The sequence below is a fragment of the Mustela lutreola genome, chromosome 8, assembly GCF_030435805.1.
Source record: "Mustela lutreola isolate mMusLut2 chromosome 8, mMusLut2.pri, whole genome shotgun sequence".
Taxonomy (NCBI): Eukaryota; Metazoa; Chordata; class Mammalia; order Carnivora; family Mustelidae; genus Mustela; species Mustela lutreola.
Window position 1 is genome coordinate 117,604,688 of NC_081297.1, and position 22,657 is coordinate 117,627,344.

Consider the following 22,657-nt stretch of genomic DNA (forward strand, 5'->3'; position numbering starts at 1 on the left):
ATTATGCAGTTTTCCCAACATCACTTATTGAAGAGACTATTCTTTCCCCATTGTATATTCTTGACTCCTTTGTCATAAATTAATTAAACATATATGTGTAGGTTTATTCTTGGGTCTCTGTTTATTGATCTCTATGTCTCTTTTTATGCCGATACCATACCATTTTAGTGCCTATGGCTTTGTAATATAGTTTGAAATCAAGGAGCATGATGCCTCCAACTTTGTTCTTTCTCAAGATTGCTTTGTGTACTCAGAGTCTTTTGTGGTTCTATATAAATTTTAAGCTCGTTATATTTCTGTGAAAAATGCTATTGGGATTTTGATGGGGCTACATTGACTATATTTATTGCTTTGGGCAGTATGGACATTTTAACAGTATTAATTTTTCCAATCTAGCACATGACATATCTCTCCATTTATTTGTCTTCTTCAGTTCTTTTCATTAGTATCTTTTAGTTTTAAATATATAGGTCTTTCACCTCTTTGGTTAAATTTATTCCTAGGTATCTTAATTTTTGATGCAATTATAAATAGGATTGTTTTTTAAATTTCTTTTTCTGATGGCTTATTTGTATAAAGAAACCCAATAAATTTTTGTGTATTCATTGTGTATCCTTCAACTTTAGTGAATTTGCTTATTTGTTCTAAAAGTTTCTTGATTGAGTCTTTAGGATTTTCTATATATCATGTCATCTCCAGATAGCTACAGTTTTGCTTCTTCCTTTCCGATTTGGATAACTTCTATTTTATTTTCTTATATAACTGCTCTAGCTAAGACTTCCAAAACTGTGTTGAATAAAGTTGTGAGAGTGGATATCCTTGTCTTATTCCTGATCTTAGAGGAAAAGCTTTACCTTTTCACCATTAAGGATGATAATAGCTGGTTAGTGTGGGGTTGTCAAATATGGCTTTTATTATGTTCAGGTACATTCCGCCTATACCCACTTCATTGAGCATTTTTTTATCATAAGTGGATGCTGAATTTTATCAAATGCTTTTTCTGTATTGCCTGAGATAATAATATGATATTTATCTTCTGTTTTGCTAATGTGATAAATTACATTGACTGATTTGTGGATGTTGATAAGTCCTATTTGATCATGGTGATATGTTTTTAATATATTATTGAATTTAGTTTGCTAATATTTTACTGAAGATTTTTTGTATCTATGTTTGTCAGGAATATTGGCTTATAATTTTCTTGTGGTGTTCTGGTCTAGTTTTGGTATCAGGGTAATGCTGACTTCATAATATGGGTTTGGAAGAGTTCTTGCTCTCTGATTTTTTGGAAGAGATTGAGAAGGATTAGTATTAATCCTTCTGTGAATGTTTTATAGAATTCCACCAGTGAAGCTGTCTGATCTTGGACTTTTGTTCCTTAGGAGGTTTTTGATTAAGATGGTTCAATCATCTTCAGTAATTGATCTGTTCAGGTAGTTGTTCCAATTTTTTCGCATATAATTTTTCCTAGTAGTCTTTTATGATCCTTTGTATTTCTGTGGTAAAACTTGTACCATTTCTTTGATTTTTAATTCTATTTATTTGAGTCTTTTTTTCCCCCTTTGTCTGGCTAATGTCTGCCATTTCTGTTATCTTTTCAAAGAACCAGCTCTTAGCTTTATAGATCTTTTTGTCTTTTTAGTCTTCATTGAGTTTATTTTTGCTCCAATCTTTATTATTTTCTTCCTTCTAATAACTTTGGGCTTTGTTTTTTTTTTTTTTTTTTTTTTTTTAATTTTATTTATTTATTTATTTATTTGACAGAGAGAGATTACAAGTAGGCAGAGAGGCTGGCAGAGAGAGAGAGGAGGAAGCAGGCTCCCTGCTGAGCAGAGAGCCCGATGCGGGACTCGATCCCAGGACCCTGAGATCATGACCTGAGCCGAAGGCAGCGGCTTAACCCACTGAGCTACCCAGGCGCCCATGGGCTTTGTTCTTTTTCTGGTTCCTTGAAGTGTAAAGTTAGATTGTTTATTTGAGATGTTTCTTATTTTTAGAGAAAGGCATTTATCACTGTGAACTTCCTTCTTAGAACTGCTTTTGCTGGGGCGCCTGGGTGGCTCAGTGGGTTAAAGCCTCTGCCTTCAGCTCAGGTCATGATCTCAGGGTCCTGGGACCAGCCCCGCATGGGGCTCTCTGCTCAGCAGGGAGCCTGCCTCCCCCTCTCTCTCTGCCTGCCTCTCTGCCTACTTGTGATTTCTGTCTGTCAAATAAATAGATAAAAAAAAAAAGAACTGTTTTTGCTGCATCCCATACATTTTGGTATATTACATTGCCATTTTCATTTGTCTCAAGGTATCTTTTTTAATCCTCTTGATTTCTTCTTTGAAGAATTGGTTGTTTGATAGTATATTGTCTAATCTCCACTTATTGGTGAAATTTCATTTTCTTCTTCTAATTGATTTCTAGTTTCATATCATTGTGTTGGAAAAGATGCTTGACATGATTTTTTTTTTAAACTGATACTTGCTATTTTCTTAGCAAGTGGTCATTTTTAGTCTTTTTAAAAAATTTTTTATAAACATATAATGTATTATTAGCCCCAGGGGTACAGGTCTGTGAATCACCAGGTTTAGACACTTCACAGCACTCACCATAGCACCTACCCTCCCCAATGTCTATAACCCCACCACCCTCTCCTTTCCCACCTCCCCCCGGCAACCCTCAGTTTATTTAGTGAGATTAAGTTTCATGGTTTGTCTCCCTCCCGTTCCCATCTTGTTTCATTTATTCTTTTCCTACCTCCCAAGGCCCCCTCATTGCTTTTCCACTTCCTCATATCAGGGAGATCATATGATAGTTGTCTTTCTCCAATTGACTTATTTCGCTAAGCATAATACCCTCTAGTTCCATCTATGTCATTGCAGATGGCAAGATTTCATTTCTTTTGATGGCTGCATAGTATTCCATTGTGTGTGTGTGTGTGTGTGTGTGTATCTCACATCTTCTTTATCCATTCATCTGGTGATGGACATCTAGGTTCTTCCCATAGTTTGGCTATTGTGGACATTGCTGCTATAAACATTTGGGTGCATGTGCCCCTTCAGATCACGATGTTTGTATTTAGGGTAAATACCCAGTAGTGCAATTGCTGGGTCATAGGGTAGCTCTATTTTCAAATTTTTGAGGAACCTCCATGCTGTTTTCCAGGGTGGTTGCACCAGCTTGTATTCCCACCAACAGTGGAGGAGGGTTCCCCTTTCTCCGCATCCTTGCCAGCATCTGTCATTTCCTGACTTGTTAATTTTAGTCATTCTTACTGGTGTGAGGTGGTATCTCATTGTAGTTTTGATTTGTATTTCCCTGATGCCGAGTGATGTGGGGCACTTTTTTCATGTGTCTATTGGCCATCTGGATGCCTTCTTTGCAGAAATGTCTGTTCATTGACATGATTTCTTAAGTCCATCTGGTCTAACATGTTGTTTAAGACTGATGTTTCCTTCTTGACTTTCTGTCTGGATAATCTATTCATTGATGTAAGTGGAATATTAAAGTCCCCTATGATTATTGTGTTGCTCTCTGTTTCTCCCTTTAAGGCTGTTTAATATTCAGCTTGAATATTTAGATGTTCCTGCATTGGGTACATAATGTTTACAATGTTATATCCTCATGTTGGATTGACCCCTTTTATCATTATGTAACATTCTTCTTTATCTCTTATTACAGTCTTTGTTTTAAAGTGTGTTTTGCCTGAAGTAAAATCCATTTTGTTTGATAGTCTAGTAATTTTTAAAAAGACTTTATTTATTTATTTGAGAAAGAGAGAGCACAAGCACAGGGGATGGGCAAAAGGAAAGGGAGAAGCTGAACAGGGAGCCCACATGAAACAGGACCCTGACTAAATAGGGAGCCCATTGGAGGGCTCCATCCCAGGTCCCCTGAGATCATGACCTGAGCCAAAGGCAGATGCTTAACCAACTGAGCCACTCAGGTGCCCTGATATGTCTAGTAGTTTTTAACTATCTATTGAACATTGTATATAATACAGTTTAGTGAGTAGAGATTGTTGTCTTCCTTTTAAAGGTATTTATGTTCAGTTCTGGCAGGCAGTTAAAGCCTTTATGGGTACTTTTTTTTTATTTCCCCCGTCTTCTTTAATTTCATTCACTCTTAGGACAAGCCATTTTAGTTTTTAACTCAGTTGATGCCCCTACCCCAAGGCAATGTGTTCACTCCTACTGCATAGTCTTTCTGGATTGTAGCTCAATCTGTGAGATACTCAATTAGGTCTCATTTTGGCTAAGCTGAGACTCCAGTGCCTTCTACTACTATATGAACTTACTGTCATCATTCAGCCTTCAGCCTTACAGCTGGTGATTTCTGTTCAGTTTTTCGACCTTTCCCTGTGTGTGTGACACCTCACATTTGTCTGTGGACCTGTGGTGAATCTTCACATAGACTTCTTCCCCAATGCCCTCCTCACAATATACATATACACAGCTTCTTGTCAGTACTTTTCATCATCAATTCTAGCTTGTTCTAATATTTGCCTCCTCAGTCAGCAAAAGAGCTTCTTTATTTGGTCTCACTGCTCTGAAGTGGTAAACTGCATTCAGACAAAAAACCCCTGTGATGTAGGCTCACCAGGTATGTTTCCCTTCTCTCATAGTAAGGTTTAAAAACAAGTGCTTCCTATGTATTGTCTAGTTTTATGATATTTTTCTGTGGGAGAACAGTTTATTATAAATTACTCTGTAATGTACCCTAGATTGATCTACTATTCTTACTTTTTTTTTCTATTCTTACTTTTGAAAGTAAAATAGGTCCATGTAACTCTAAGTATGTGTTCAGTTTTACCACTTGTTACTTCAGATTTCACTTCTTCAGATTCGTGCTAACTCTGGCAAAAACTCTTCTAAGCCCTACACACATTACCTCATTTAACCCTTATCCAATAAGATAGGTATGAGCCTGAATTACAAAGCAATTGTATGGTTTGCATAGGTTCACAAAGCTGCTAAATGGGAGAAATATATATTCTAACAGCTGAGTCTGTTCTCTTTTTTTTTTTAAATTTTTAATTTTAAAAAAAAATTACGTAATTTTAAAAATTTTAGTTATGTATTTGAAAGAGAGATAGACATAGTGAAAGAGGAAACACAAGCGGGGGGAGTGACAGAGGGAGAAGCAGGCTTCTCACAGAGCAGGGAGCCCCATGTGGGGCTGGATCCTAGAACTCTGGGATCATGACCTAAGTCAAAGGCAGACACTTAATAGCTGAGCCACCCAGGTGCCCCCAGAATCTGTGTTCTTAGCATAGTCTCTTTTTAAAAGCATATTGTATTCTGCAAAATAAATAATTTTTATAACTTTAATACCTAGCCAGTAAATAAGTGGTCATTGATTTATGATTATTTTTCTTTCTCTGTAATTACCCTCTATAATGATTTTTATTGTTTATTTTCTATAGATCTTACAAGTGCCATTAGGTGGTTTGATGCATGCTATTCTCTCCATGAATTGTCTATCACTGGAAACCCACTTCTTCAAGAAATAAACTGGAGGTAAGAAGCATTGTTGCACCCTATTATATACTTTATTATAGTTGCAGAGAACACAATCTGATGAAAATTGTTCATGTATATTCATTGCTTGGGAAAAGGTAACAAAAATAATTTAAAGGTTATTCAAAATAAGAAATTTTTGCAATATTACTTTTAAAAATATCTTCAACCTAAAATAATTTTTGCAAATGTATGAGCTATGCAAATTTAAAATGATTATTTTGATCCATACCATTGATTATGGGACAATTTTAGTATAAGATTAACTTGGGGCTTGTATTTATAGAAAATGCATTTATTGGGAATTACTTTTCTTCACATGTTATCTAAATCACATAGCTCGCTACTTAAAATTATTTTTTTCTGTCAGTAACTCAAAAGAGACTTGATGTCAATTAAAGTATGACTTGTAAGGTTTTGTGAATCCATGCCTCTCTTTGAAATATTGCAGTGCCTAGATGTAATAGAAAATAAAATGCTAAAAAAAAATAAAATGCTTTGTAATATTTTAGATGAATTTTCTTCTTTAAAAAATGTTTCTAAACTGAAATTCTCATACTGTGCTAACATCATTTTCCCCCAAATCGACCAGCATCTTTGTTTCCTGATGAGCATTTTTGAGATAAGTTTCATACAACAAACTTTGTCAGTTTTATTTATGAGTATGAATATTATATATAAACCACCACAAGTAAGATATTAACATTTGTACCACCTTAAAAAAAATTATGTTATGCACCTTTGCAGTCAGTTGGGTCCCTCAGACTTTAAAAGTATCTCCTCTTTGGGGCGCCTGGGTGGCTCAGTGGTTTGGGCTGCTGCCTTCGGCTCAGGTCATGATCTCAGGGTCCTGGGATCGAGCCCCGCATCGGGCTCTCTGCTCTGCAGGAAGCCTGCTTCTCTCTCTCTCTCTCTCTGCCTGCCTCTCTGCCTACTTGTGATCTCTGTCTGTCAAATAAATAAATAAAATCTTTAAAAATAAAAAAAAAAGTATCTCCCTACTCCTTAATGGATTTCATTGTTTCTGATGAGAAGTCTGCTGACATTCTCTTTGGAGACTTCTAAAGTTTATCTTATCAGTGGTTTTCAGCACTTTGATTATACTCTGGTTTGCTGTGGTTTTATATAGATTTACTCTTCTTAAGATCTATTGAACCCTTGAATCTGATGAATTTGTCATTTCCATAAAATTTAGAAATTTTTCGCCCATTATTTTTTCACACATTTTTCCTGCCTCCTTCCTCTCTTGTACAACTAGGATGCCAATTTCACCAATATCAGATCACTGGATATATTCTAGAAGTTGCTATTTCTCTGTTCTTCTATCTATTATGCCTTTTTTCTGCCTGTAGTTCACTCTAGACAGTTATTGCTGTATCTTCAGACTTTCTGATATTTTCCTCTAACATATTTATTTTGTTGTTAAGTCCAGACTTAATAATTCAGATACTATGTTTTTCATCTGTAAAAATTTCATTTACTTTTTTTAAATATCTGCAGTTTTTCTCCTAATCATGCTCATGTTTTCCTGAATCACCTTGAACATATGAAGAATATTTGTAATAGCTGTTTCAAAATCCTTGTCTGCTGGTTTCATTATCTGTATCGTTTGGGGTCTAGTTTTGTTGATTTTTTCCCCCAATTCTAGCTCATGTTGCTCTGCTTCTTGCACGCTTGGTCAATTATGACTATATTCTGGACACCTTAAATTTGGTACTGTTGATTTCTTAGTTTTGTTCTTTTTCTTTAGGCAACATCTATTTTGCTTCTGATGTACAGCAGCTAAGTTACTTGAAATTAGTGAGATGCTTTTAAAGTTTGTTTTTAAGTTCTGTTAGGGAAATCTCAAAGAAATCTTTAGTACCAGTTTAGCTTTTCTGCTCTGGCACTGACTCCCTGGTGCCTCTTATAGATATCCTTTCACCTTTGGCTGGTAAGAATTATTCCTGGCCCTATATGGATTCCTGTTAATTTTCTACCTCTTGCTTCTCTCTGGTTCTTGTCCTTGGACTTATGTGGTTTTCTCTTATACATCCTCAGAGCATTACTCATTTACCCAAGTCCAGATGAATTAAATCCCAGAATTCTGAAAGACCTTGCATATGTCCCCTCCTCTAGTACTGCTGATTCTGATCTGATCTTCTCTCTTTTTATGTCTAGCAGCATTCATTTGTAAAACAGTTTAACATGATTTATTGTACATTTGACATTTGTATCATATAAAGTCATGGGTACATGAAGACAGAAGAAGTCAAAAATAGACAGGACTTATAGCCTAATTTAGCAAGATAAGTTTGGTAACACACCAAGTATAGAGAAAGGCAAATATGTACTGAAATTCAGGTGGAAAATCTGTTTCAGAATCCTCAGAGTTCGGATCAAATCTGTTAATCTTATCAGTTTGACTAGGTAGTAAAAATAAGACATTTATGAATAAAATATAGACAAGGAAGGATGCATCATTGAAAAGAAAGTTGTGATATCTGATCCTAGGGCCGAAGCAGTTGATTCTTTGTCCTGATTTGGTTTTTCTATGATGGGTGGACACAGGCAGGAAGATCCTGTTTCTGAAGACTTCCGAAGGAATGTATGTTATGGTAGAGCCAATGATCTGGTCATGTTTAAAATTCCTATATCTGACTTAATCCACTTGTAGAACAAGATAAGAGAGTCTAGGAAGTAGTCTCTTTCCTTTCCTTGTCTGAGGCCACTGCAAACCTCTGATACTCTCTTTCCATAAGTATTGATTTCCTGAATTTGTTAATTGGTCTTTCGTTAAGAAAACAGTATTTTTTTTTTTAGAAAATAGCATTTTTATACCAAGTCAAATACTTGTATAATTTGCTACTTTTTGATAGCTTGTGTAGAGTTATTATCTTTGCCAGAAAATGTTTTTCTATTTTCTTTAAAGCTCAATTTCTACATAAATTTCTAAAGTTACACTATTTTTTAGGGAAACCTGGTATGTTTTTACATGTTTTAAATAGAACTTGTCAACTTCTACTTTAAAAACATCTGTTTCTAGGTGCCATTTAAGCTGTGTAGTATAGAGGAAAGACTATCACCCAGTGAAGTGGTTTTCAAAAGTGTATCTCTAGACAAGCAACTTCATCATCACTTGGACACTTATTAGAAATGCAAAATCTTGGACTTTGTCCATATTCATTTAATCAGAAACTAGGGATGATGTTTAGTAATCTGTGTTTCTTCTTCTTCTTCTTTTTTTAAAGATTCTATTTATATGACAGAAAGAGACAGTGAGAGAGGGAACACAAGCAGGGTGAGTGGGAGAGGAATAAGCAGGCTTCCCTCTGAGCAGGGAGCCCAATGTGGGGCTCGATCCCAGGACCTTAGGATCATGACCTGAGTTGAAGGCAGACGGTTAATGACTGAGCCATCCAGGCGTCCCAGTAATGGGTGTTTAAATAAGCCCTTTGAATGATTGATGCATGCTAAAGTTTGGAAATCACTGTGTTTTTAAACAAGGACATCCTATTCTTGCCATATACTGTGTGATCCTGGAAAGTAACTACTTAACTATGTCTCTGAAACTCACTGGTAAAATGAAATAATAATAGTACCTATCTTATGGGGGTAGTTATGATAATCGAATGGGATAAGACACATACTTTGTTGGGCACAATTCCTGGAACATGGTAAACATTCAGAAATCTATTTTCCATGCGAAGGCTAACCACACTATAGGCTCTCATTAAATCACCAAATATTCAGTCTATGCCTACTATATCCAGCCATTGTCCCAACATTTTGGACACTATAAAGGAAATTCTGTGCACTCCATGATTTTAAACCATGTTTATAATCTTGATAGGATATAAAATGTATGCAACAAATAATAGCCATGAAAACCAATAGTGACAGCAAACCTTGTCATAGTGTTTACCTTGTGCCCAGCACTGTTCTCATTTAATATTTACAATATGCCTGATAAAGTAGCTAGCTAGTATTCCCATTTTACAGGGGAAACAGAGTCATAAAAAGGCTAAATAACATGCTCACAGCTAGCTAATGGAAGACCCAGAATTCAAACCCATGAAATCTGGCTTCAGTTTGTGCTCTTTGACTCGTACATTTCAGTACCTAATACCAAGGTCAGATGATTATTGTAGGCAACACATATGCTTTAGAAACCCTGCTTTAATTTACTGTGATGAAGAAAAAATATCTTTGCTGCAGAGTCAGACTTTGGGTTAAACATCAAAAGTTTGATAAGATTTAAAAATCAAGTTAAAAAGGGAAAAAAACACCCCACTTCCGATAGAGGAAATATCAATGAAAAGGAGGGAATGTGAAGGGGTTAGGCTCTGGTCTACTCAGGTGTAAAGGAGACAGATATGGGGGAAATATCTTTGGAAGGAAATAAGAAATCAAGTGCATGCATTTACAGTCGGTCAGAGAATGGCCTACCATCTAGACATATTACTCCACAGCAACTCTGAGTTGGATTCTGTAATTATTATTCCGATTTTACAGAGTTATCTACTGAAGCTTGGATTCCTTGTGATTTACCCAGCTGTGATGTAAGTGTCAGGGAAGGGATTTGAGTTCTAAAGCCTGAAATTTAAATACTCTACTTTACTGTGCCACATGATATATTGCCACTAGATTGTGAACAAGTCTCCTTTATCCAGTGGTCATTTGAGACCCTGTAGCATACTAGAAATATGTATGGACCTTGTGAATAAACTGGTCAGGTGCATCTAGTTCCACCACTTCCTAGCTGTTTGCCTTGCACAAATTACTTAATCTAGCTGTGTCTCAGTGTCTTCACAATCATAATAATAGTAGCTACCTCAGGATTTATCCATTAAGGTAATATAGGTTGTACCACACAACAATGAACCCAGAGATTTATGTGGTTTCATAAATAGGAGCTTATTTATTGCTTATATTGTATCTGATATAAGTTTGGCCTCTCTAATCTAAGCAGACTCAGAAACTAAGGATACTTCCATTTTGTGGTTCTGTGTCATGTGACTTCAATGTAATGTGACTTTTTAAGGTAGTAGATTCTGGTGCGGGAGGGGAAAGAGGCCACAAAGAAAGAATAATGGACATTTAACCAGTCTGCTCTCAAAAGTGGGGTTGATCTCTCCTCTCATATTCTACTAGCTGTAACCAGTCATAAGGTCTAACTAACTGCAGAAGAGGCCAGAAAATGTAGAGAAGAACACAGCCACCAGAGTACGCCAATAGTCTTTGTGAGGAATAAATATGTTGCTGCATAAAGCAATTTATAGTAGTGCCTAGCATATAGCACAGTTGGCAAATGTTAGCCACTGTTTTTAAGGACCTATAGAGAAATTTTGAATAGTTGTATGAAAAGGAAAATAGTGTTTGGGGAAGATTTTTTTTTTCAGTAGCAAAGTGATAAGAGATTAGGGAAAGTAGCCAAATTAAATAGAGTCCAGGCATTAGAAGAGGGCTATGGTTTCACTTATTTGTGGAGCTTAACAAATAACATGGAGGACATAGGGAGATAGAGAGGAGAAGGGAGTTGAGGGAAATTGGAGGGGCAGATGAACCATGAGAGACTATAGACTCTGAAAAACAATCTGAGGGTTTTGAAGGGGCAGGGGGTGGGAGGTTGGGGAAGCTAGGTGGTGGGTAATATGGAGGGCACATATGGCATGGAGCACTGAGTGTGGTGCATAAACAATGAATTCTCATATTCAAAAGAAATTAAAAAAAAAGGATGATCTAGGGAAAATAAATAAATAAATAAAAATAAAATCTTAAAAAAAAAGAGGGCTAAAATTAAGTAGTGGAAGTGGTCACAGATTATTGTATAGATTCTTCTAGTTTAGAGCTAGAAGAGTGTGAAAATTTCCATACACAAGGAAGAGTAATTATATCTAAATAATTACTAAGTAATCTTCTTGGCAAGTGGTATTATTTATAATGAAAGTATCTGATGGTTTATTTTTACATAGATATTTTTATTTTCCTAGGTAACTAGATGTGTGTGTGTGTATGTGTGTGTATAGAATATGTATGTATAATATATATGTATATGATATATATATGACATACATATGTCATAGATGACCAAAATTATTTATTGAAGGAATACATTACAGAATTTTACACTATAATATGTAAAAACTTGAAAAAAAAAGCATGTTTCAGACCCTCTCATTTTTCTATTGAATTTTTAAAATTTCTCTTTAGTGATTGAAAGTGTTATTACCTATAAATTGACAATTGATCTTATTATTGATTTGTAGTAATTATCAATCGCAGTTCTACAGCTAGGGTACTTTGACTTTTAGGGATCCATAATGTTTGTCAAGTTCCTCATGTTTCCTGAAAAACTGATCTCAGGACAAATTACTAAGGACCCCCTAAATATGTGCCTAGACTTCTTGCCAGCTGAGAAAAGGACTCTCTCATTTGACATAGAGGTAGTAAAGATCTCCATCTAGATATACTAGCTCAAGTTCTGGGGCTGTGGTTTTCTTACATTAGGGTTTAAAACCCTAGTCCCCAGGTTTAGGCCTCCTCATTTTCATTTATTTTTATTATTTTATTTTATTTTTTAAGATTTTACTTATTTATTTGAGAGGTAGAGTGGTACATAAACAATAAATCTTGGAACACTAAAAAAATAAAATTTAAAAAAAATCTAAAAAAAAAGAAAGTGAGAGCAAGAGAGAAAGAGAGAGAACGCTCGAGGGGAGTGAGCAGAGGGAGAGGATCAGGCAGAGCACCAAACCTAACATGGGACTTGATCCCAGGACACTGAGATCATGACCGAGTTGAAATCAAGAGTCAGAAGCTTAGCCAACTGAACTACCAAGGTGCCCCTTTGGGTCCTCATTTTTAGAAAGCAAATCTTAGAGTGAAACTTCCCATACAAAAAGTGGGTGTAACTATGTCCAAAAGTCTCTGCTTGGCAGGCCATTTTTGTTTTTAGGTATATGTCTTTATTTTCCTCAGTAGCTATATAGACCAAATCTATGATGACAAACAGAAATAAGTAGTTGTGCCCATCATTTGGAGCAAGTTCTTTTGCGGGGGAGCATGGTTTTTCTATTAGGTGTTGATCAAATAGAACATGAATTTTCTTGCTGATTTGATATCAGTTCCATTTAAACAGCTGCCATGTCGCCAGTTGCAGTAACTAGAAACAAACCTATATATCCTGAATAATCTTTGAATTTATTTATTTATTTTTTGCATGAAGAATAAACACTTAGTTTGTTGAATCAAATAGGCTGATAGAGAAATATATTGATATAAATCTATTTACATTTATAAAGATAAATATGCACATTTTACTACTATACTACTAAGTATATATATATAGTAGTATACTATTATACTACTAAGTATATATATATTATGTATATATATATACTTAGTACTAAACTAATACATAATATACTAACTAAATATATATACTTTACAGTTTAAAAGAAAATATTTAGTTAGAAATAATATTGAAAGAAAAAATTAGTACTTATAGATGTACAATTATTTAGGTATTAGAATTTTTATGTTTAAATGAACTTTATTAGACTAGACTCATACCAACTTGAAAATTTTGCTTATCAAATTTCACTTTGATCAGTTGGCCTAATACAGCTTTCATAATTTCAAGAAGAGATTTAGTTATGTAAAGGGTATAAAATCCAGTAATCCATAAAATATGGATTTGTTAATGAAAGGATCGAGTCCAACTTTAAGCAGTATATTCCAATGAACTTTACATAACCCCTTGATACCAACAAAAGGATTAGTTATAGATTTTCCCAATTGGCTTCTTACTTTTATGTCTGGCCAGTGATAACATGGACAAAACTGATGTACTAAAAAATTCTCTTTTTAAAACTTAATCTACAGACTTAGTTTGGAATCTCCTTTGGGAATGTGTTTCGTTCATTAATGATGAATAGAGTCTCTTAAGTGACAGAATATTCACCAGGAAGTTTTCACTAAATGAAATATTGATTCAGCCCTTTGCTAGGAGGAGCCCAGCTGGAAAAACTAATGTTGAGATCTCACAGTATTCTTATACTTCATTTCCAATATGAATCAACTTTTTACAGCACTTTCTAATATATTCATCATAGACTCTTATAAGGCTACATTTGAACTTAAAGCCAACCCATTGCATTACTAATTTATACAGATCTGAGAACTATTCTTTAAAAAAATAAATTATTTTAAAAAAATATGTTGAACTTGAAACACTAACTCAAATGTTTATATTTATCATATAAATCACAAATTTCAAAATATTGTCATAGTCTTGAATATCTAAACAAGCTAAATTTTTACATCCAAAGAAATTTCAAATATTCTGACTCAAACTGAGAACATTTTTATATAAAGGTGATGAATTATAACATCAAAATATTTTCGATGTGAAAATTGAAGTCCTGTTGAGCCACATTCCCTATAATTATTTCCAGTAGCTATAATATTGTACATAATGATATCTATATCAATAGCCATATCTAAAATATAGTATTTGATGGCAAAATTATCATATTTTCCCTTGTTGATCTGGTTAGTTAACATCCAAACAGCTTCCACATAATGCCATTTGTAATATCTAGAAACAAACCTAATGTACTTTATTGCCTTTGGATTTACTTATTTTTCATTATTTTAATTGTCCAGAGCACAAACAGTTGTATTAAATACAATTTGCTGGTAGTAAAATATTGATATTTCCATTAATATGATAAAGCAAATTATTATATTTTTTGCTTCTCAGATTATATTAGGTTATTTAGTTAAAATGGCTCCTTATTTTGTCAGAAATTATTTCTGAGTAGAAAGCTGATTTCTCTGTATATGTGATACATCCTCTGTAACTGTAGTGTTACAAGAATACTTTTCCAAGACAGTTTCATATCATTTACACAAAACCAATGACAATGTTAATCAGTAAGCAGATCATGGGAATATAACTGTCCAGGTCCACAATATCTCTTATTTTAGTAAATTCTCTGACATATAGGACATGCTACAAGTTTTCAAGTAAGCTATATTTTTCTTGAAAATTTAAAACAATTATGAATGATTAGAACTTCAGTTCAACCTGGAGCATCTCTGATTTCATTATTTTTATTTCATTATTTTTTAAAGATTTATTTATTTATTTATTTATTTAAGAGAGAACATGCACATATATGCACATGAAAGGGAGGGTTAGGCGAAACAGTGGAAAAGGGAGAGGGGAAGCCGACTTCTGCTGAGTGCAGAGCCTTGATGGTCTGATGTGGGGCTGAATCTCAAACCATGACCTGATCTGAACCATCCAAGTCACATGCTTAACTTAATCACCTCAGCCATCCAGGCGCCCTGAGCATCTCTGATTTTAGCACAACTCCTTGTAGTCTATTTTCCTCCCAATGCAATGGTTCTTAATTCTTTAAGGTACATAAGAAAGGCTATATTTTAAAAATGCAAATTCCCCAGATCCCACCAGCAGAGGTCTTTGAGCATAACTGAATCTAAAAAAGCATCCCAGATATCACTAATACAGTAGTTCAAGGATAGTCTTTTCAGAAACACTGCTCTGCAGGGTTGAAGATACACAGAGGGATCTAACCTTGAATTCCCATTCTAGTGGAACTAGAGAGTGACTAAGATAAAAAATAAATGTTTGAGACCTGTGGCTCTCATGAAAACAGTATGAATATTTTCTTCCTTTTGTTGACACCTCATTAAATAGGCAAAATAAGACCTGAAAGATGGCTGTTCAAGAGAGTCCTAGTTTTACTTCATCTGCATTATCACTGTGGGTCCAGGGTCCTGTTGAAAAGTTTTATAGGCCCAATAGCTTACTGTTATTTAACCCGAAATGACTGAACAAAAAAAATAAATCAGGTTTAACTAACTCTTAAGAGATCCAATTTACAGTAAGGAAATCTGCCTTATCTAATTTTTCTTGTAAGATATACCTATTCAAAGACCAAAGCCCGCTATTAGCATACCTCATTCCTTTGCTGGCTGGGTCCATTCTGGAGACCAAGCTATCAGACAAATTTGATTGGTACACAAAGAATTAGAACTGTTGGCTACTGTCTAGGGCTAGTTCCATCAAATTATTGAAGGCTTATGTTTGTTTTCTGTATTTTAGGAGATATGATCTAAAGAAATAAAATCATTAATAAGATTAGAGCATCTTTTTAAAACTGTCATGAACACCTATATAGTTTTAATTTTTAGTACCCTTTATTACTACATTTCTAAAGCATCTTTACTTAATACCTGGCATTTTATAGCTTTAAATAAGTTTGACATTATGGTTATGTTTTGAAGAAAACTTGATCGGGTACTTTGAGGGAGATTTAGAATGCAATGTAGTTTCATTAGTAATGTAATAAATAATTTGGTAGGATAGAATATGGATAGTTAATATCTCCATATATATATTTTTTATAAACATATATTTTTATCCCCAGGGGTACAGGTCTGTGAATCACCAGGTTTACACACTTCACAGCACTCACCAAAGCACATACCCTCCCCAATGTCCATAATCCCACCCCCTTCTCCCTAACCCCCTCCCCCCAGCAACCCTCAGTTTGTTTTGTGAGATTAAGAGTCACTTATGGTTTGTCTCCCTCCCTATCCCATCTTGTTTCATTTATTCTTCTCCTACCCACTTAAGCCCCCATGTTGCATCACCACTTCCTCATATCAGGGAGATCATATGATAGTTGTCTTTCTCTGCTTGACTTATTTCGCTAAGCATGATACGCTCTAGTTCCATCCATGTTGTCGCAAATGGCAAGATTTCATTTCTTTTGATGGCTGCATAGTATTTCATTGTGTATATATACCACATCTTCTTGATCCATTCATCTGTTGATGGACATCTAGGTTCTTTCCATAGTTTGGCTATTGTAGACATTGCTGCTATAAACATTCGGGTGCATGTGCCCCTTTGGATCACTACATTTGTATCTTTAGGGTAAATACCCAATAGTGCAATTGCTGGGTCATAGGGCAGTTCTATTTTCAACATTTTGAGGAACCTCCATGCTGTTTTCCAGAGAGGTTGCACCAGCTTGCATTCCCACCAACAGTGTAGGAGGGTTCCCCTTTCTCCGCATCCTCGCCAACATCTGTCATTTCCTGACTTGTTGATTTTAGCCATTCTGACTGGTGTGAGGTGATATCTCATTGTGGTTTTGATTTGTATTTCCCTGATGCTGAGTGATATGGAGCACTTTTTCATGTGTCTGTTGGCCATCTGGATGTCTTCTTTGCAGAAATGTCTGTTCATGTCCTCTGCCCATTTCTTGATTGGATTATTTATTCTTTGGGTGTTGAGTTTGCTAAGTTCTTTATAGATTCTGGACACTAGTCCTTTATCTGATATGTCGTTTGCAAATATCTTCTCCCATTCTGTCAGTTGTCTTTTGATTTTGTTAACTGTTTCCTTTGCCGTGCAAAAGCTTTTGATCTTGATGAAATCCCAATAGTTCATTTTTTCCTTTGCTTCCCTTGCCTTTTGCGTTGTTCCTAGGAAGATGTTGCTGCGGCAGAGGTCGAAGAGGTTGCTGCCCGTGTTCTCCTCAAGGATTTTGATGGATTCCTTTCGCACATTGAGGTCCTTCATCCATTTTGAGTCTATTTTTGTGTGTGGTGTAAGGAAATGGTCCAATTTCATTTTTCTGCATGTGGCTGTCCAATTTTCCCAGCACCATTTATTGAAGAGGCTGTCTTTTTTCCATTGGACATTCTTTCCTGCTTTGTCGAAGATTAGTTGACCATAGATTTGAGGGTCTATTTCTGGGCTCTCTATTCTGTTCCATTGATCTATGTGTCTGTTTTTGTGCCAGTACCATGCTGTCTTGATGATGACAGCTTTGTAATAGAGCTTGAAGTCCGGAATTGTGATGCCACCAACGTTAGCTTTCTTTTTCAATATCCCTTTGGCTATTCGAGGTCTTTTCTGGTTCCATATAAATTTTAGCATTATTTGTTCCATTTCTTTGAAAAAGATGGATGGTACTTTGATAGGAATTGCATTAAATGTGTAGATTGCTTTAGGTAGCATAGACATTTTCACAATATTTATTCTTCCAATCCAGGAGCATGGAACATTTTTCCATTTCTTTGTGTCTTCCTCAATTTCTTTCATGAGTACTTTATAGTTTTCTGAGTATAGATTCTGTGTCTCTTTGGTTAGGTTTATTCCTAGGTATCTTATGGTTTTGGATGCAATTGTAAATGGGATTGACTCCTTAATTTCTCTTTCTTCTGTCTTGCTGTTGGTGTAGAGAAATGCAACTGATTTTTGTGCATTGATTTTATATCCTGACACTTTACTGAATTCCTGTATAAGTTCTAGCAGTTTTGGAGTGGAGTCTTTTGGGTTTTCCACATATAGTATCATATCATCTGCGAAGAGTGATAGTTTGACTTCTTCCTTGCCGATTTGGATGCCTTTAATTTCCTTTTGTTGTCTGATTGCTGAGGCTAGGACCTCTAGTACAATGTTGAATAGCAGTGGTGATAATGGACATCCCTGCCGTGTTCCTGACCTTAGCGGAAAAGCTTTCCGTTTTTCTCCATTGAGAATGATATTTGCGGTGGGTTTTTCATAGATGGCTTTGATGATATTGAGGTATGTGCCCTCTATCCCTACACTTTGAAGAGTTTTGATCAGGAAGGGATGCTGTACTTTGTCAAATGCTTTTTCAGCATCTATTGAGAGTATCATATGGTTCTTGTTCTTTCTTTTATTGATGTGTTGTATCACATTGACTGATTTGCGGATGTTGAACCAACCTTGCAGCCCTGGAATAAATCCCACTTGGTCGTGGTGAATGATCTTTTTAATGTACTGTTGAATCCTATTGGCTAGTATTTTGTTGAGTATTTTCGCATCTGTGTTCATCAAGGATATCGGTCTATAGCTCTCTTTTTTGGTGGGATCCTTGTCTGGTTTTGGGATCAAGGTGATGCTGGCCTCATAAAATGAGTTTGGATGTTTTCCTTCCATTTCTATTTTTTGGAACAGTTTCAGGAGAATAGGAATTAGTTCTTCTTTAAATGTTTGGTAGAATTCCCCCAGGAAGCCGTCTGGCCCTGGGCTTTTGTTTGTTTGGAGATTTTTAATGACTGTTTCAATCTCCTTACTGGTTATGGGTCTGTTCAGGCTTTCTATTTCTTCCTGGCTCAGTTGTGGTAGTTTATATGTTTCTAGGAATGCATCCATTTCTTCCAGATTGTCAAATTTATTGCCGTAGAGTTGCTCATAGTATGTTCTTATAATAGTTTGTATTTCTTTGGTGTTAGTTGTGATCTCTCCTCTTTCATTCATGATTTTATTTATTTGGGTCCTTTCTCTTTTCTTTTTGATAAGTCGGGCCAGGGGTTTATCAATTTTATTAATTCTTTCAAAGAACCAGCTCCTACTTTCGTTGATTTGTTCTATTGTTTTTTTGGTTTCTATTTCATTGATTTCTGCTCTGATCTTTATGATTTCTCTTCTCCTGCTGGGCTTAGGGTTTCTTTCTTGTTCTTTCTCCAGCTCCTTTAGGTGTAGGGTTAGGTTGTGTACCTGAGACCTTTCTTGTTTCTTGAGAAAGGCTTGTACCGCTATATATTTTCCTCTCAGGACTGCCTTTGTTGTATCCCACAGATTTTGAACCGTTGTATTTTCATTATCATTTGTTTCCATGATTTTTTTCAATTCTTCTTTAATTTCCCGGTTGACCCATTCATTCTTTAGAAGGATACTATTTAGTCTCCATGTATTTGGGTTCTTTCCAAACTTCCTTTTGTGGTTGAGTTCTAGCTTTAGAGCATTGTGGTCTGAAAATATGCAGGGAATGATCCCAATCTTTTGATACCGGTTGAGTCCTGATTTAGGACCGAGGATGTGATCTATTCTGGAGAATGTTCCATGTGCACTAGAGAAGAATGTGTATTCTGTTGCTTTGGGATGAAATATTCTGAATATATCCGTGATGTCCATCTGGTCCAGTGTGTCGTTTAAGGCCTTTATTTCCTTGCTGATCTTTTGCTTGGATGACCTGTCCATTTCAGTGAGGGGAGTGTTAAAGTCCCCTACTATTATTGTATTATTGTTGATGTGTTTCTTTGATTTTGTTATTAATTGGTTTATATAGTTGGCTGCTCCCACGTTGGGGGCATAGATATTTAAAATTGTTAAATCTTCTTGTTGGACAGACCCTTTGAGTATGATATAGTGTCCTTCCTCATCTCTTATTATAGTCTTTGGCTTAAAATCTAATTGATCTGATATAAGGATTGCCACTCCTGCTTTCTTCTGATGTCCATTAGCATGGTAAATTCTTTTCCACCCCCTCACTTTAAATCTGGAGGTGTCTTCGGGCTTAAAATGAGTTTCTTGGAGGCAACATATAGATGGGTTTTGTTTTTTTATCCATTCTGATACCCTGCGGTCTTTTGACAGGGGCATTTAGCCCATTCACATTCAGGGTAACTATTGAGAGATATGAATTTAGTGCCATTGTATTGCCTGTAAGGTGACTGTTACTGTATATGGTCTCTGTTCCTTTCTGATCTACCACTTGTAGGCTCTCTCTTTGCTTAGAGGACCCCTTTCAATATTTCCTGTAGAGCTGGTTTGGTATTTGCAAATTCTTTCAGTTGTTGTTTGTCCTGGAAGCTTTTAATCTCTCCTTCTATTTTCAATGATAGCCTAGCTGGATATAGTATTCTGGGCTGCATGTTTTTCTCGTTTAGTGCTCTGAAAATATCATGCCAGCTCTTTCTGGCCTGCCAGGTCTCTGTGGATAAGTCAGCTGCCAATCGAATATTTTTACCATTGTATGTTACAGACCTCTTTTCCCGGGCTGCTTTCAGGATTTTCTCTTTGTCAATGAGACTTGTAAATTTTACTATTAGGTGACGGGGTGTGGGCCTATTCTTATTGATTTTGAGGGGCGTTCTCTGAACCTCCTGAATTTTGATGCTCATTCCCTTTGCCATATTGGGGAAATTCTCCCCAATAATTCTCTCCAGTATACCTTCTGCTCCCCTCTCTCTTTCTTCTTCTTCTGGAATTTCAATTATTCTAATGTTGTTTCGTCTTATGGTGTCACTTATCTCTCGAATTCTCCCCTCGTGGTCCAGTAGCTGTTTGTCTCTCTTTTGCTCAGCTTCTTTATTCTCTGTCATTTGGTCTTCTATATCACTAATTCTTTCTTCTGCCTCATTTATCCTAGCAGTTAGAGCCTCCATTTTTGATTGCACCTCATTAATAGCTTTTTTGATTTCAACTTGGTTAGATTTTAGTTCTTTTATTTCTCCAGAAAGGGCTTTTATATCTCTCGAGAGGGTTTCTCTAATATCTTCCATGCCTTTTTTGAGCCCGGCTAGAACCTTGAGAATTGTCATTCTGAACTCTAGATCTGACATATTACCGATGTCTGTATTGATTAGGTCCCTTGCCTTCGGTACTGCCTCTTGTTCTTTTTTTTGTGTTGAATTTTTACGTCTTGTCATTTTGTCCAGATAAGAGTAAATGAAGGGGCAAGTAAAATACTAAAAGGGTGGCAACAACCCCAGGAAAATATGCTTTAACCAAATTAGAAGAGATCCAAAATCGTGAGTGGGGAGAAAGGGGATAAAAAGAGGTTCAAAAAGGAAGAAAGAAGAAAAAAAGAAAAATGAAAAAGAAAAAAAAGAAAAGAAAAGAAAAGAATTTTTTTAAAAAGGAAAACACCTAAGAAAAATGTAAAAAAGGAAAAATATATATATTAGATAAACTAGTAAAAAATCGTTAAAAAAGAAAAAGGTAACAGTTAAATAAAAAAAATTTTACCCGAAGGCGAGAAGAAAAAAAAAAAAATGAAAAAGAAAAAATTAAATTAACTGCAAGACTAAAAAAAAAATCACAGGAAAAAAGCCATGAGTTCCGTGCTTGGCTTTCTCCTCCTCTGGAATTCTGCTGCTCTCCTTGGTATTGAAACCGCACTCCTTGGTAGGTGAACTTGGTCTCGGCTGGATTTCTTGTTGATCTTCTGGGGGAGGGGCCTGTTGTAGTGATTCTCAAGTGTCTTTGCCCCAGGCGGAATTACACCGCCCTTACCCGGGGCCCGGGTGAGTAATCCGCTCGGGTTTGCTTTCAGGAGCTTTCGTTCCCTGAGCGCTTTCCGTAGAGTTCCGGAGGACGGGAATACAAATGGCGGCCTCCTGGTCTCGGCCCGGAGGAGCCGAGAGCCCAGGGCCCCTCTCCTCAGTGCGCCCTCAGAGAACAGCGCCCAGTTACTCCCGTCTGCCTGACCTCCGGCTGCGCTCCGAGCTCACCGAGCCTGTGACCGGTTCAAGGTAACACCGAGCTGTGAGCTTACTGTCGGCTCTGTCTCTGCAGCCAGCTTTCCCGTTCCAATACCCGCAAGCTCTGCGACACTCAGACACCCCCGATCCTTCTGTGACCCTGCGGGACCTGAGGCCACGCTGACCCCGCGTGGGCTTCGCCCCGGTTTAGCCTCTGGAGCGATGTCCCTCAGCGGAACAGACTTTTAAAAGTCCTGATTTTGTGCACGGTTGCTCCGCCGCTTGCCGGGAGCCGGCCCCTCCCCCCGGGGTCTATCTTCCCGTCGCTTTGGATTCACTTCTCCGCCGGTCCTACCTTTCAGAAAGTGGTTGATTTTCTGTTTCCAGAATTGCTGTTCTTCTTCTCTTCGATCTGCCGATGGATTTTCATGTGTTTGCAATCTTTAGATAAGCTATCTAGCTGATCTCCGGCTAGCTGAAGCAGTCTCAGCTTGCTACTTCTCCGCCATCTTGACTCCTCCCCTATCTCCATATTTTAATTATTATCAGATTGAGGGTTTTTTTAAAAGGATTTTATTTATTTATTTGACAGACATCACAAGTAGGCAGAGAGGCAGGCATAGAGAGAGGAAGGGAAGCGAGTTTCCTACTGAGCAGAGAGCCCGATGGATGGACGCGGGGCTTGATCCCAGTACCCTGAGATCATGACCTAAGCCGAAGGCAGAGGCTTTAATGGGGGCTTGATCCCAGTACCCTGAGATCATTACCTAAGCCGAAGGCAGAGGCTTTAATCCACGGAGCCACCCAGGCGCCCCTATCAGCTTCAGTTTTAGAGATTAACCTTTCTTTGCATTAATGATAACTTTAGTCAAAGACTTTGTATTTAATGT

The 22,657-nt window shown here is 36.5% G+C and overlaps 1 protein-coding gene across 4 annotated transcripts in view; it reads left to right on the forward strand.

Moving 5' to 3' along the window:
* The window catches only part of LRRIQ1 (leucine rich repeats and IQ motif containing 1), a 228,833-nt gene that overhangs the window by 57,005 nt on the left and 149,171 nt on the right, over positions 1-22,657 (forward strand). For all 4 annotated transcript variants that reach the window (XM_059186458.1, XM_059186461.1, XM_059186459.1 and 1 more), the window contains one exon: positions 5,411-5,504. In XM_059186458.1, coding sequence (XP_059042441.1) covers positions 5,411-5,504 — 94 coding nt within the window. The remainder of the gene's footprint in view (positions 1-5,410; positions 5,505-22,657) is intronic.